At 39.6% G+C, this 16047-nt stretch overlaps 1 protein-coding gene and 1 long non-coding RNA gene across 4 annotated transcripts in view; one reads left to right on the forward strand and one right to left on the reverse strand.

Annotated features, from left to right (window-relative positions):
* The window catches only part of MBTPS2 (membrane bound transcription factor peptidase, site 2), a 51792-nt gene extending 37977 nt beyond the window's left edge, over positions 1-13815 (reverse strand). For 2 of the 3 annotated variants that reach the window (XM_065677298.1, XM_065677297.1), the window contains exons 1-4: positions 13608-13815; positions 8204-8352; positions 6376-6514; positions 2384-2487 (exon numbers count right to left, since the gene is read on the reverse strand). In XM_065677298.1, coding sequence (XP_065533370.1) covers positions 2384-2487; positions 6376-6514; positions 8204-8352; positions 13608-13682 — 467 coding nt within the window. In that variant the 5' untranslated portion in view covers positions 13683-13815. The remainder of the gene's footprint in view (positions 1-2383; positions 2488-6375; positions 6515-8203; positions 8353-13607) is intronic. The other variant, XM_065677296.1, reaches the window with a different exon arrangement.
* Positions 13069-15828, forward strand: LOC136013460 (uncharacterized). Its single transcript, XR_010612255.1, has 2 exons — positions 13069-13176; positions 13633-15828. It is a non-coding gene; the product is annotated as an uncharacterized LOC136013460 (long non-coding RNA).
* The last annotated feature ends 219 nt before the right edge of the window (positions 15829-16047 follow it).

Here is a 16047-nt window from a genome sequence, read left to right on the forward strand (position 1 = left end):
ATTCTACACAGCACATATTTTTGATAATGAGAACAACTAAAATTATAACTAGAAAACTAACTTTTTTTCGCAATACCAACAACTGAAAGATAATTAAACTAAAGGATGTTTTCTACAGTAGTTGTCACTTTTAAGTAGCACACATTTGTGAGCCCAGTAAAAGATACAGGATAAATTCAACTTCTTTTCTGTCTCCTGGTAACAGCAACACATAAAATACTTAAAAAACCCCACAAAACAACAACAACCACCACAACAAAAACTAAAACAAAACAAAAAAAGAAGAAACCACCCTGAAACAAACTATTTTCACTTAAACATTTGGGGGATTTTTCTTTTAAGTAAAGAAATAGCAGCTTGTAGGATGCAGTTTCAAACTAATCAATGAAAAATTATCTGGAAGAAGCAATTGCTTTCCTCTTAAAGGAACACTTATTGATTTCTGGTATTTATAATTTCTGTTTCTCCTGAATAACTAAAAAAATGAGGGAAATTTTCATTTGATAAAATGAAAACAAGTCAGGAGGTTAAAAGGACAAATGCGATTTAAATATATTAGTAGCTGATGCTATCATACAGATAACATAAACATTTTTCAGAGGTTTTACAATTGCATTTAAACGGCACTTTTTGAAATAACTATATAAAGATTTTATGAACCCAGAAATTTCATAAGGCACCAATAGAGGCATGACAACCATATTCCAAGACAATTACATTCCAATTATTATTCCAAGACAATCACGTTCCACGACAAAACAAGCACATATCAGCTAATCTTGTATCTTTACAGAGACACTACACTGGGCATAGCATTTTATTTATTCACATTTATTTATTATGCACATACAATAAAAGATGATACAGAATTATACAAATTCATCAGAATGAAGTAATACATTAATTCCCTGGAGTTAACTCATCAGACCTACCCATGCTACCAATTAATGCAATCTAATGCATAATTTCATGACTTGGAAAGGAGGTACAGAGGGGAAGAAGAAAAAGGCTTTTTTGGCACAAGCCTTGACAAAGCTAAGGCTCAAATATTCTCAGCTCTTTAGTTCACAGCCAATACTATTGTGAACTGAAGTTGGCAAAACTGTATTCAATTTCAGGGAGCCAAAGTGATTTGCCAGAATAATAGTATTTGCCCACAGCACAGCTATTTAGTAAAGCCTAAACCCTGAGGACTGACTGTAACAGCAACACACAGCCAACGTGTGGTAGGACTGAAGAAAAAAAAAACCAGTCAAGCACAAAACAGCAGCTGCAATGTGCATTGAACAAACTAATTTTTTCCCCTGGAAATAACTGGGAATAATTTTTTGGACAAAAACTTAACCCAAATGTGAACATTAACAGCCTTTGCTCAGGGTCTTGAATGAAGATATCACACCACTAAGGTATAAAAATTATTCATTTTACTTAAAAAGAGCTTTACAGTTACTCCTGGCTTATGTGCAGTTAGCCAGCAGCATGTGAAGGTACTTTGAAAGAAAGGAAATGTTGTCGCTTCTTCCTGTGATGGGATGAAGATGAGCAAGAGCAAGAGCTTCATCCTCTACAGAAAAATCCTTGTATTAGGAGAAAAAAAGCTGAAAGACAAATAGAGCATGAAAAAACACAGAGGGTCCAAACCCACCCCCTTAACTGAAAACTTTTGGTGTTATAAAAATGTAGTAATGGGTTAAAATGCAGTTATGACTCCCTACACTCAGGAAGATTACAGAAACAACTTAGGGCTTTGTGCTCATAATTATGTCCACGAGAAATGCAGAGAACACCTGAATATCAGCCTCAGTAACCACCACTTAACCTTCTAAAGTGTCACCTGACAGCAATGACTAACCATGTCAAATAACTTTTTTGTGAAGTAATCATCATAGTGAAGTGACATTAAAAATATTGTCTTTGATCAAAATTAACAAATCACTGAGATTAACAGGGCAAATGACATTCAACTGAATTACTGCTTCAGCCTCTTCATATGCCACTCCAAAGGCTATGTTTAAACAAATAAATTTTAAATCTATTTTAAAGTACCATTGTGTAATACCACATGGGTCCACTTTAAGGGCTACAGCTGCAGAAATATAATTGCTGTGTGAAAAACAACACTTAAAAGAAGTATTCTTTTAAACCTGATGCAGTGTGGTGTAATTGCAACGTAGAAGTCCTTTCATATCTGTAGAATAGACGCTGTATCAAAACTCTATCCTGACTGAACACCCAAACTTAAAATCTAAGAAAGATATGAAATACAGAATAAACAGACTCTTTAGATAAACTGAAGCAATGCTAACAACATTCACCTGCAAGTAAATGCTCTGGAATATTAGGCTTTGTTAGCACATAGCAAGAGAAAAGTAATTTGTATTACCGAATAGCTGCCACCCCATGGCCGACTTCATGTATCACACCACTGATGAGGGTTGCAGAGAAGAAATAGGTCAGCTGGCTTACAGGCAAATTTACACCAGGCACCTGTTGATGTGGGCATGACAACAAAACAAAACACAGGAGGAAACTAAGAGGTACAAAGACAAATCATTCTGCCCCTAAACCTGCTGCTCTGAGCTTCTTCAGACCCGCAACAGGAGCTGTTTTCACAAAGCACTGTCAGTTTGCACCTCTTCTCCCAGTTCATTCAACGTATTTTAAAATATATTAAATACATATTCTTTTGCTGAAGGTTGAAAAGTTCTCCAGGCACCAAAGCCTTCTCTCTGCACTACTTATTCCTGACAGTCCTGACCGCATGTGTTCTATTCTATATTAAGCTCACAAAGTTTATAGAAATGTACACAGACTTCTACTCAAATGAAACAGGCTTGGCAACTGTGAGCTTTAGTTTACAATTTTCTGTGGGCAGTTACATAGCTATAGAGCAGATCCACCCTTCAAAAAGTAATACAAATTGTATGTCACTTAAAACACTATGAGCCCTAAAACTTCAAAAAATGAGCCTACAACTGGAGCTGTCAGTTTCCCTTCTTTCTCCCTATCCAAATCACATGACTATCTCAAATTTATAATGTTAAAAAAGGGCAAACTTGTCTACTGTTCAAGTTTTGGCAGTCTACAAATTTGGCTGAAATTTGGCAATTTACTTTTTTTTTTTTTTTTTTTTTTTTTTTTTAAGTCCTTCAGTGCACTCACTAGTCATGAGACATCAACTGCTTCCAGACAGGCTTCAAAGCAGCCACAAGTCAAAGAATGAGGAGCCATCCCCTCTTTCCTCCTTATGGACATTCCTCTTGCTCAGTTCCCATTCCCACTCAGCTGCCATGCTCTGGAACAGTTATGTCTGCTTCACAGCACTCCCTGCTTGTGGCAGAGCATGCTCTACTACAGACAATTAGAGCTGTTGTGAACACAACTTGAATTGCAATCCAGTGGCAGAAAAGAGATGCTATGTGCGAAAATTCTACCCTGTTAATAGGAGTCTCTAAAAACTATCCTTGTGGACAGAAAAGGCTCCAGATCCTGTTTGTTTATTCTACCTTCATTCAGTCCTGCGCATTCCACGATCATATGCATTCAGCTACCCATGCACCAGAACTCTACAATAGGCTGGTGAGACAATCTAGCTAAAAGAAATCCTTCAAAAGACTGCTTTCAATACCATTAAACAGAATCATTTCACAAACTCTGTTCAGAGTGCAGTCATGACCAAGATACTTAAATGGCACAACTATCATACCTCACTGTATGAAGACAGCTGCTCTTCGTTCATTAACTCTCCACTTAAATTACAGCATCAGCTGGTGGCACTAATGCCTCAGTTAACTTGTGTTGCTGTTCTGAGTACACAGGAGGACAGATAGCAAGAGTTGCCATTTTAATACTACCAAGGCTATAGCCTGTCAGAACACAGCACCAGATGCCTTCAGACTTGCTAACTTGCTTTCAGTCATGCTAACTCCCATGAAGATTTCTGAAATCAACAGTGGTATTAATCAGCACTGCCATCTTAAGAGTTTATGGTCTTCTGAAAATTACTTTTAGTAAAAGAAGATACTTTGCTAGTAACTGATCTGTGTTTTTCCCACTTTTGTCAATAGGCAGCCAATACAGGAGGGGTGCAGCTGAAGAAAAAGAGCCCTGTTACCTACAGATGGGTATTTTAACTAAAATACATGACTGAACAAAAGAGGAAGGGTACAAAAATCTTAATCAATAAAACATAAGCAGAATTGTATCCCCCTCTCTCCATAGCTAAAGGCTAATTTATGTCACAGGCAAAAGTTTAGTTAAAAAAAAAAAAATTAACACTTGCTTCTGGTTTTGTGGTGGTTTTTTGTTTTTTTTTTTTGGGGGGGGGGCTTGGTTTTGGGTATTTGGGTTTGTTAGGTGGTTTGTTTTTTTTTTTTTTGGTTACTTGGTTTTGGTTTGGGTTGTTTGTTTTTTTTTGTTTGTTTGTTTTTAATGGGGGGGGGTCTGTTTTTTTTTTTAACTAACTCACTCTCCTCCAGGAAGTCAAATACACCTAACTAATTTAAATGAGGAGAAGACCCTCCTGATTTGTTCTTCACCTCTTTGCAATCACACATGGATCCCTTTATCGTGTCAATTTATGCTGGCATATTCCCTTCAAAAAGAATACTAAACCACTTTAAAGGCAGAATTATACAACTGTGACCATTCGGAAATTAAAGACTGAGGTAGGAAAGAAAGAGAACCACAATTAAAATTAGAAGTTACCTTATCCCTATACATGACATTAAATTATCCCTATACATTACATCTTTTTCAGTGCCTGTCTGTCCTTGGTTTGAATGCAATGATATTGCTAGTAAGCAGTCACTGAGGAATCAATTCCACATTGAAACTGTGAGCAGTACCCTAGATTTTTGCTTTCATAGTTCCAATTCACACCAGGTTAATTATAAAGGCTCATCTTTACTTTGGTAGCCTCTAGGTTATTTTCTTCTAAAAGCAATATATTGCAACTGACCACTAGTGTCACAAAGTGGACAGACAGATCTATGATCTCAGAAAATGAAGATGTAAGGGAGGTTTGTCTTACTCCAGAATGTAATAGACTTACATGCTTAGGACAGACCCTGTTGGCATGTAAATTAAAAATTTTCTGTCTCATGTTCAACTTGTGTTCTACTGGACACACAGACTGCCCACATCTGACTGCTTCTGGAGATAACGCAGAAGCAGGCTGTGGGCTGGGGAACTCCAGTGGCACTACCAGCACCAGCAGTTCTCTCCCAGATCTTGTTACCTGCTTTTGTCAACACATACTGCATTTGCTATATTTACCCTCCATTTGTGAAATAGACCCAAACCACTCCAAAGGTACTGAGTTTATGGCACATGATAATGATCAGGCTTCCTGCACTCATGTAACTTTTTAAGTCTAGCTGCCCACGTTAAGTTTAGCACTTATGAGAAGCTCTATCATGGCAGCACACAATACCCAACTTTTGTTCACTAGAAAAGCTGAGTACTTAGAGTGAAATGGATGGGCATGTCTGCTCTAAGCCATGCAACAGAAGACAGAAGGCAGAGCAATCTCATACGACCGTGTTTCTGATAATGACCACACATTCTGTCCAGATAGCACTCCTGGGGAATGAGGGTGGCTAGGACTCCTTCTAAAATGTTAAAACTGTTGTGAGACAATGTCAGTTCTTCCTTTACTGTCTTGTGTACAGATAAAAAAGGCAGTATTTGCAATCTCTTCCGTTCTGTGAAATACATACCTTTCTAAAACGATACAATATATTGTTAAGCATCAGAAATGCATTAAAAAATTAAATACATTATTATTAGGCCTTTGCCTAGATACTGACAGAAACAGCACTTCAATTTTACACTGCAAATTAGGGCGTAACTCCTTGAAAAAAATCAAAAAATAAGCCATCTCCTCAGTAATAAATATTTGCTTCCACTCTCACACAAAGCTCTTTATACTTCTTTCTTTTTCCACTGATGTTTTGTATTGTAACAAATGAAATAGAAATCCTCTCTTCTTGTAGAACAGGGCTGTGCTCTGCAAACTTTACGGCCACCAGTGCCTCTACATTGCACAACTCAGAGGAGGTAAATTCATAGCTCTGTTTTGTATTCTTAGTAGTATGATAATTTAGGGGTTTGCAACATTACTACCCCATTCTCACTCCCGAGAATTTTTAATATAAACTCCTAAACACGTTTGCCTTCATTCGTCTTCCCATCTTTTCCTACCTCCACTCCCCATTCTCAAGGCTGGTAACAAACCAACAAACTTCTGCATAAATGACTATCAGGAGTTAGGTTATTCTTGTATGGGAAGATTTAAGCATCACACACCCCTTAAGAAGCTTGTTAAGATCAGTTCACAACACTCAAATAAAGACCTGAGGCGAGAACACTTACCACAACTTGCAGCATACGATCATTCTGGGCTTTTGGTGCCTCCGTGAGCATCTGTGTCAGTGTCTGCATCAGTGTCTTTCCAAGAAGAACAACAGAGCCAAACATGGCAACTATGCCAAACACCATTCCTATGCTGAACCTACAGAGACAAGCAAATAGTTTAGCAATGCACAGCCATAAGAAGACAGGGTATATTCTCTGGATATGTAACTGCTTTATCGTAACTCAGCACACCAAACTCGTAGGGCAATACTTTTCTGATGCTACTATCATTCCTGTTATCAACAATCCAGTACAAAAATATATGCTAATAACACTAACAACATATACTATTTTTCTTGTTTAACAAATGTTTTGCAACCAAACCATATCCTGATTAACTGTCAAATATTTTTATGTTGGTTTTACGCATTCTAAATATTTCAAGTTACCCAATACATGTAACTTGCCATTAGCTATGAATACAAAAACATAAGTAAAAATGTGTTATTTACCATTCTGCACCACCATCACATATTTAGACACCTTGATGAAATGATGGGGTAGCATACATATTTATGTAAGCTTTTCCAATAAATTTTGCATCTTCTTCACAAACAATAAAAATGATGAAGAGCAATAAATGAGACTCAATGTTTTTTAAAGAACAACACCTGAAAGGTATAATTGCAAGATCAGATTAAAATCAACTACTTAAACCACATTTTTCTTCTCACCAATTTATTTTTCATTACAATCAGCTTGAAAACCATTTCAATTTACAGCAGCCCACCTAGTGGTTAATTTTTATTCAGCACTAGTATTATTATTTTATGCTGTCCAATAGTTGAAAGATCTGATAACAATTATTTTCTAGCTAAAACACTTCAATTAACTACCAGTCCTTCTTCCTCTCACAATAACTGTTTTCTTATAATCCTTAATGAAGCTCACTGGGAATTACTAGATTTATTTCAAGCAACATGTAGTTGTAATGTTCATCAAAGAGAGTGGTGGAAACATTATACTGTAATAAATTACACACATTAAAAAATTGTGATTGATATAGAACTATTTCAGACTGAAATAGTAAAATCATTATGAGAGAAACCAGTATGAAGCAGACCTCTCTTTTTGTACTATGTCACTGAGGATAGCAATACAGTAAATGGAAAGAAATTCAAACTTCACCCATTTTGTATTTTCAGAGCACATATAAACTAATGCTGGAAGGGAACTGAGCAGTAGTTTTTAAAACAGTCCTGGAGAGTCCATACTAATCACCCTGTTTATTTATCCATACCCAGCAGACTGTGCAATCTTAGCAGGGTTAGGTGCTGGGTTATAAAAAACAGAAGGTGAGCAATGTGCTTCTGAACAGATAGATTGCTGAATGTCTGGACAATGATTGACAATAGGGACACAATTGTCTCTGAATACTTAGTATGCAATTCTAGTGATCAGGGAAGAGTTCAGCATTCAGTGATGGACAGATCTAGCGTATGAGAAGCTGTCCTCGGACCTACTTCTGTATGCAGTATTACATGTAATAGCTGTACTCTTAAGAACTATGTATAGTTCAAACCATAGGTAAAAATAGTTTCCAGGTTTCTAGTTTTATAAAATCGCAAATTGCAACCTACGTTACAGTTATGTATTTTTTAGCAGAGGAGAAAGACTTATACTGGCACAGTACAATTATGGCAATGATGCTAGCTTGGTTTTATCATTAGCATGGTGAAACATAAAAGTCTATCCATTGAACATTTAAGGCTCAGAAGTACAGGCATGGTAAAGTTGCTAACACTGTAGTTGAAAAAAAAAATTAAAAAAAATCCTGAATTTATACCATAAATACAGAAATCTGGGTTTCCATCTTCCCCAGCTGTAAAACTGGCGGTTGAAGAGAGCTGTTTGCCATCGCATGCGAAAAGGAGAGATGCTCAAGCCGTATGTCAGCAGCCAGTCTTCATAAGATGCCTTCAGAGCGTTGGATGACTGCAAAACAACGGAAAATTTGTTTGACCAAAAGCTTCTATGAAGATTTTTTTTTTTACGTGACTAAGCAGTCACATTTATTTATATAAAAACAGATTTATAACTTCAGGTAAATGTCTTGCACATTATTATATTCTGACATATAGGTAGGTATAACATGAAATATGAAAAAAATGTAAATCACAACAGTTGGAGGATTGAGAGAGAGATCAGTTATCCACTGCTATTTGACAAACAAGGTCTTCAATCATCTTTCCTAGTGGTAAATCACTTTCAGTAGTCTTTAACTGTCTGGTTACAAAACTAAAGACTACACTGTTTATGGCATTTTTTTCAATGTGCAATTATATTCCAGTAAGCATTTTTAAAACTACGGTAAATAAAAACACTTTTGGCTTCAGCTAAAAAAACTGGTTTCAATATTGGTGAGATATGGATCAGTACTGTGGATACCCTTTAGTAAGGGTAAATAAGAGGTCCATTTTTCAAACACAAACACTATGCCTAAAGAGCCTGAAACATTTCATCATGCTAATGAAAAGCCAGAAGGAATTTAAAATTATCAACCTGTACTATAACAGAGATTTCACCGTGGTAACTTCCCAGCACTTCAAATACTGCTAGAATGCCTTCCTACTTGTTCCAAAGATTTCTCTTTATGAGAAATGTGACCTATAAACTATATGATTAATACTTATCTGCAGTATTATCTTGTATTATAGACCAATAGACATACTTTCAAAATTGTTACTTGGCATTATGTGGTGCTTGCATTCTCAACAGGCTTTCCCCAGCCTGCTTCATGGAAGTTAGTATCAGAAACCCAGCTGGAGGAATGCTTTTCTTGGAGGTGGAAGAGAAACTCATAGCTCAGGAAAAGCTCAAAGCTCAGGACAGCTTTGAGCCTTCTGACTTTGGGCAGTTCCCAAGGCAGGAGTGTCTCTGACATAATCCAGACAAATCTTTGGAGCTGTCTGAACTGGAACACTGTTCCCAAATTTCCCTGTGAGCAGCAGCACCTACTGAAGACATCAGGAATGTGCAGTTCACATCAGGCTCCCCTCTCCTCCACCAAGAGTTACTTCACAAGTTTCTGGCTGTCGTCTGTGGTTCTTAAAACAAATTTAGAACCTGCCAAGTTCCTTGCATTCCTCCTGTCCTGTCATGGTGGTGGTGAGGAGTGAGGATCTCATCCTCCACAACTATATTCATAGCTTTTCTCATTTTGTTGAATTAATTAAAATGTAAACACTAAAAAATTATTTCAACTAACGATTTTCCTAGGACACAACACCCCTTTATTCAGGTCATTGTTCACGCATCACCTATTATACCATTTAATCCCTCTGCCTATGTATTTTTGTTATAATTTCCTTCTTCACCCTACTGATTTCAGCCACATTTTTGTTCAGTCAGCTGAGGACACCGACAGAAATTTTCATTGTCATGTATTCTCTAGTCAACACTCCCCATGACACTAGTAAGTTCAGTGTCCACAATCAGATCAGCATTTGCTACCCCAGCATTTGCTAACTTTAACAGAAGAGATCACAAAGATGATTACATATGTACAATTAATAATATATAAGCCAAAGAAACAAAGAAAAAGACCTCCTCACATCATCTACCAGGTAACTATGAACAAAAATATGTATGACATTAGGTACATATGTAGGACATTAGGTACATATGTAGGCCATTAGGTACGAAAACCTGTCTTTTGGGAATTAAGTAAACACACCCTATTCATTCACACAGAGTCCAAGAAGAACCCCAAACAATCACATATTATTATAATAAAGCTAATATGAAATATTGATGTGGCACTTTCAAAATGTGCTCCTTATCACATGCAAAAAACACTTTTTCCCCTAGACGTGCCACAAATTCATCCTTTCAAATTCATTCCAACCACATCATAGCCACACTGTGTTAGCATAAATAAATTTAAAGTTTGCCATGAGAAATATTAGATTGACCGTACATTTGCCAAATGGAGGAAAAAAAAAAAAAAAGGTACCAAAATTCATTTTCCGTTTTCCTCACAAGTTGTATAAATGGTATTTGTGATCAATAAATGACTGCATACATCTGCAAAGTATATTTAAAATCTCTGCAAGCTTCTGCTCCTTCTGTCCTGAGGCCATTAGGATCACCACATTGCTACATATACTCCCACACCATGGTATGAGGCATGCTAGTATTTCATGTTTCATTTCAAACTTCCTTCACTCAGGCCTTGGTTCTGCTTCTGTAAGTTGAATTTTAAGTGTCTGTCTTATATTTATTTTATTATAAAACTAATACCTTTTTTATTTATGCCAGCCTTCAAAATAACAAACATCTGCTAAATACTCCAGGAGCTCCATAAATATCTGCCAGCAAGCAGGAGTCCTTAACATTCTTCTTTGCTGACAAACTCTGTTCAAGAGCTCTGAACCATTTCAGCTTCCTGACCTTAAAAGCTGAAGGCTAACCTTGACTGAATGCGTCTAATGCATCCTTTATTTCTCATAGCAGAAGGAGGGACAACCTTCTACCCCTTGCTCATTCCTGATCCTTCAGGCAGAATGAAACAGGATGATTTAGGATGCTGGAGAGCAGGAATTTAGGAGTCTGCCTGACTGATTCCTTTTTATAGAATCTAAGCTTCAATGGAAACTTTCATGCCAGTGTTTCAATGAAGAGCAACAAGACAGACTTAAAATTACAAGTCCCAGCTTGATTTGGCAGAATTTTAGTTTGCTAACATGAAAGTATCTTGCAATGTAACTCTAGCAATATTATGTGAGTTTGTGCAAAAATGCATTTATGGACACAGTTATGCCTTCTACATTATACACTTTCTGAGAGTCCGACTTCTGAACAAAATCAGTAAGGGTACAAACTAAGGAAGAGACACTGCACATTGAACAAGTTTACAGAATAAACATCAACTGCAAAGTTACAACATGCATGCTTCCTTCACCAAAAAAATCAGTGGGATCACACATGGAAAAGTACTTCTGTATTATTCTTCACTCACACTCTGTACATCCTTTTGGTGTAATTAAATTGTAAGTGATTTAAGGTTTAAGCAGGGACTTCCTTTTGTTATGCTTGTTAGCAGCCTCAGGATATGAATGTGGTGTAAGATTTACAGTACCAGCAATAAAACAAGTAACTCCGAGTTTCCTAATTATGTAAATCTGGTTATTTAATTCAAATTCTACTTTGACTGTGGTGCTCACAGTAAAACCTATCAAGATGCACACACACATGAGACCTACCAGTAAGTCCCCTAAGATCCAGCAGCTCCCATATACTTCCTGATGATTAACCTTTGTCAACTTTACTTGAAAGATAAAAAAATTTAACTCCTGGGCAATCTTGTGTGCTATAGCATTCCAGCCATTACCTCTGCTTTTTCAACATAAATCAGACACTAAGTTTTCTCCCCTGCTGCTCCTAAGCTCTGTCACAGGTTGTAACAAGAAAACCAGTGGCTGTTCTTAATTTAATGTCTAATGCTGAAAGAGATCTTCAGAATCTCAGAGATACAAATGGGTTTCAGCATTGTGGCACAACAGGTCTGCTACTGGAGTTCAGCTCTTGCATCCCACTGCATCAGACAAAGAGTTACCATCAAAAGAAAACCAGCCTGCTGTCTGACCTTTGTGGTGGTTTTCTTGTGTCTCACTACAGTCAGGAGCATGCTTTTCTGGTATCCGGTCCATCTTCTACTGTGTTTTGAAATGCCACATTTGTTTCCAAATAGCTAGTATAGGCTTGATGTAGCAAAATTTGAAAAATCTTCAGATAAATTACTGTAATTTTTGTTGTCATTATGTACAGACTAATATTTGGCAATTAATAGCTCGCATTATCTAGCGAGCTACATTTGCTCACTAACAATTAGCAGCAGGGGGAGCCATGTATTTTTCCAAGTTCTCTCATCACCTAAGATTTCTTCTATTTCTTCCTATAATTTAGAGGAGTGACAAAATAAAACATTTTTTGCTTTGAAAACACAAGGCCCTACCTGCCCTTGGCAGAAACACATGCAGCTTCTGGACTGTAATGTTATTATAGAAAAGAATTATAAATCAAACCTTTAATTTCATTTTGTCTCCTCACATTTAACCAGCATGCACCCTATTTTGCATACATACTTTGCAATTTCATTGCAAGATTAGAAATCTTATCTGTCAGGCTAAAAAAATCCAAAACAACTAACAAAAAACCCCACTCAGTAAAACCTGTGCAATGCAGCTATGCATCCCCAGATATAATGCATGACGTCTTGGTGTATTTTCTTTCCAAACCTTACCCTCCTGATCAGGAGGAAAAAGATGAGTCACACATGATTCTCTGAAGATTAAAGTTCATTTCTTAAAAAAAAAAAAAGTGTACTGATGTCTGTCCCCACTTGTTTGTTTTGGATTATTCTTTTTTTCAGTAGAACTAAGGAAATTCAAAAGAAAAAAGAAAAAAAAAGTGCCTTAGTTATGCACACGAATTTTAGAAAAATAATTATAAAACACATACTCCCATAAACTAAGGGGTGCCCATACAGTAATACGTTAAATTCCAGAAAGCACGTTAAAGTGCCAGAAAACTGCTTAAGCAGCAGACCAAACGCTGTCCTCCCAGCGTTTCTCAGCTGTAGTCCTTTAACACCGGCCAGAAGGCCCCGCAGCTAGCTGGGAGGCGTTTTCGACCCAGCGATGGGCGGAAGCAAAACACTTCCTCTCCGGAGCGCAGCTACCAAGGCTACCCGCAGGGCCCTGTTCGTAGGGCAAGGGATGGCCTCAGGAGCCGGAGGAAGGACAGCAAGGTGTGGAGGTGTGAGCACAACCCCCTTGCCGACCGCAGCCTCCCCGAAGCTGCCCGGGGACCAGCCCAGCACCGAGCCGGGGCTGAGCGGGGCGAGTAGGGGAGGCCCCCGCCCGCCTTCCCTCCCGTTAGATTTGAACTGCAAGGAGGCCGTGCACGGCCAGCTCGGGCCTGCAGGGCTGAGCTGGGGAGCGGCCCGTCCGCCTGGGGGTGAGGGTGAGAAGTGAGGGCCATGGCCAGCCCTTGTGTTTCGGAGCGTGGGCGCGGCGAGGACGCGTCTCCCCGGTGGTGGCTCTAGGCCTCGCCAGCGCGAAAGCAGAGGGGAGAGGGATGGGGCTACCGGTGCCTCTTCCCGGGCCCGGAGAGGGGTGAAGCGGTGCTCTTGTCCGGCGTGCCCGGGACCAAAGGCTCCCGTTCGGCCGTGGGTCCGCAGACCTCACCTTGAGCAGCGTATCCACCAGGTAGATGGCGCACCAGCCCCCCAGCACGCACACCACCACCGGGATCGGGATCATCGTTGCAGCCTAAGCGGTGGCGGCGGCCGTCGTTCATGCGGAGGAGTCCCCGGAACTAAACCTCTCCCGGAACCTTCCTCCATCGGCTACATTGCCCGGTCGGACACTTCCGGGCACAGCCCCGAGCGAGGGCAGATGGCGGGGTGACGTCACGGCGCAGGGGGAACGGAGCGCCTGCGCAGGGAGCCGGCCTACCCTTACGCCGCTGCCAGAGCTGGGATGGACTGCGCAGGCGTGGGTGGTTGTCTGCCGTGGGGTCTCCTTGGGGCTGGGGCAGGGGCAGGGGGTCCTCCGCCTGTTTCTGGATGAGTGTCGGGCCGTGAGGTGTGCGTAGGTCGAGGTGTAATGGTGGAGACGTGTGGTGTTTTTGTGTGACTTGTTGAATGATGGAGGCGTTCGCAGGCGAGCGAGCTCCCGTCACCTGGTAGCGGAGCTCCCTGTGGCGCTGCGGGCCTAGGAACTGGAGCTGTTTGGAAGAGCTGTACTGAACGTGATATTTACTCCTCGCGGGAGTAAAGGGAGGATTTAGGTGCTTGTGACCTAAACAGGGGAATAAAGGTCGTTTACCGTGGGGAGGGGAAAGGGGATTGTGGGAGTGCTTGAGTGATGAGGGAGTAATAGGATTCCTTGGGACCACCGACTTCGTGTCAGAATAAAATGAGGTGTTGTAAGAATGACTGTCCGGCAAGCGCTGTGTGGGCCGTTGTCTCTCCTTTCTAGTCCACTGTCCTGCTCTTTCTCTCTGTGGTAAATGCTCCATCCCTGGCAGGGTTCAAGACCAGGTTGGACATAGAGCCTTGGGCAACATGGTCTAGTGTGAGGCGTCCCTGTCTGTTAGGCGGGTTGGAACTGGATGATCTTAAGGTCCTTTCCAACCCTAACTATTCTGTGATTGATCTCCCACTCCTCTTGGGCATGTTTTCTGTTACTAGGAGTGGGATACTAAAGAGTTGATTTCTCAGGGCATTTCTTAGTTTAAAAACTTTCAGAGCTTGAAAGCTAAAATCAAACAAGATTTAGCAAAGGTTAAGGGAAAGTATTTGTTTCCCTACATGAGCTATACAAATTGAACTGTCCTCTTCCTCTCTCTTCTTTCTGTTTCCCTCCACTCCCTCCTGTGAAAAATAGACACTGGTATGCACTCAGTTTTCTCATTATTTCTGTAGACTTTCAGGAATCAAGGCAGCAGTGGGAGAGCCCTCTGAAGTTTGTGGCTTCTAGTCCACCTTTTTCTGTGTGCTCCAGAAAAGTTTTCTTTGCCCTTTGCTTGTGATAAATTACTCACAAGAGCATTTCTCTCCTGCAAATGCGAGTTGCATCTATTCTTCAGCTCTAATGCATTAGTTCGTAGGTTCATGGACGATTCTGTGGACAAGCTAGGACTGCCATTAGGAGAAGGCTTCGTGAAAACAGCAGCCTGTCTTTTCTACACAAAAAGCTTTGTAGAAATCGTGGTTTTTGTTTGTTTTAAATATACAAGTGTCTGTCATTTGAATAAATAAATGCCCTCCCTTTGCTAGAATTTAAGTGATTTTAATGCTGGTTTTAAGTCACATTTCAGATTTTTTAGCTCGCTCTTTGTTCCATGCATGTTTCTTTGTTCTGTCCTTCATGAAAGGAATGCTGCGAGCTTTCCTTATGCTACCAGCAGGAAAAACACTTCAGCTCTGAACTCCTTGGTTCTTTTCAGCTCCCTTTCATTGATAACATGGTATTGCTGAGGGGGAATAAGGGGCTGTACCCCAGGAGATGGTCAGCAGTCAGGTAAGGGGAGACAGCCTTGGACAATCTCATCATTGGCCATTGTGGGAGCAGAGTGGGAAGTGGGAACTGGTAGTGTGTACCTGCTTTCCTGTGTTCAGTGATGAATGTCTTTCATGGAATCATGGTTTGGGTGAGAAGGGACCTTAAAGATCATACAGTTCCAACCCCCCATTAGTGTGTTAATAACATATTAATTAAGATACTATCAAATTCAGTTAGCAGCTTAATGCGATAGGCATCTTTTCCTAGATGTAGTAAATATCTTTATCATGTCTAATAATTAATCTCTTCAACTTTGATCTGTTATGTAAGTAGGTATGTGATTATTCAGCTATTACCATACACACATTGCAAAATAAAAGTAAAACCAGTTTTAACAACACTTTCAAAAGCATTGGTGTTTAGAGGGGTTTGCAGGGCTTCAGGGAAATTGTACCTGATCACAGTTCCTTGCAGGGTCAGAACCAAAATCAGCTAAGACGTGCATTTTGATGGATGTGAGAGCTAAATTTTGCTACTTTGAAGACAATAGAATCAGAACATTGATTCTGGTTGGGTAAGTGTTTGAGCATCAAGGACAGCAAATGGGTTTTTACATGTG

Source organism: Lathamus discolor, chromosome 4 (genome assembly GCF_037157495.1).
Source record: "Lathamus discolor isolate bLatDis1 chromosome 4, bLatDis1.hap1, whole genome shotgun sequence".
NCBI lineage: Eukaryota > Metazoa > Chordata > Aves > Psittaciformes > Psittacidae > Lathamus > Lathamus discolor.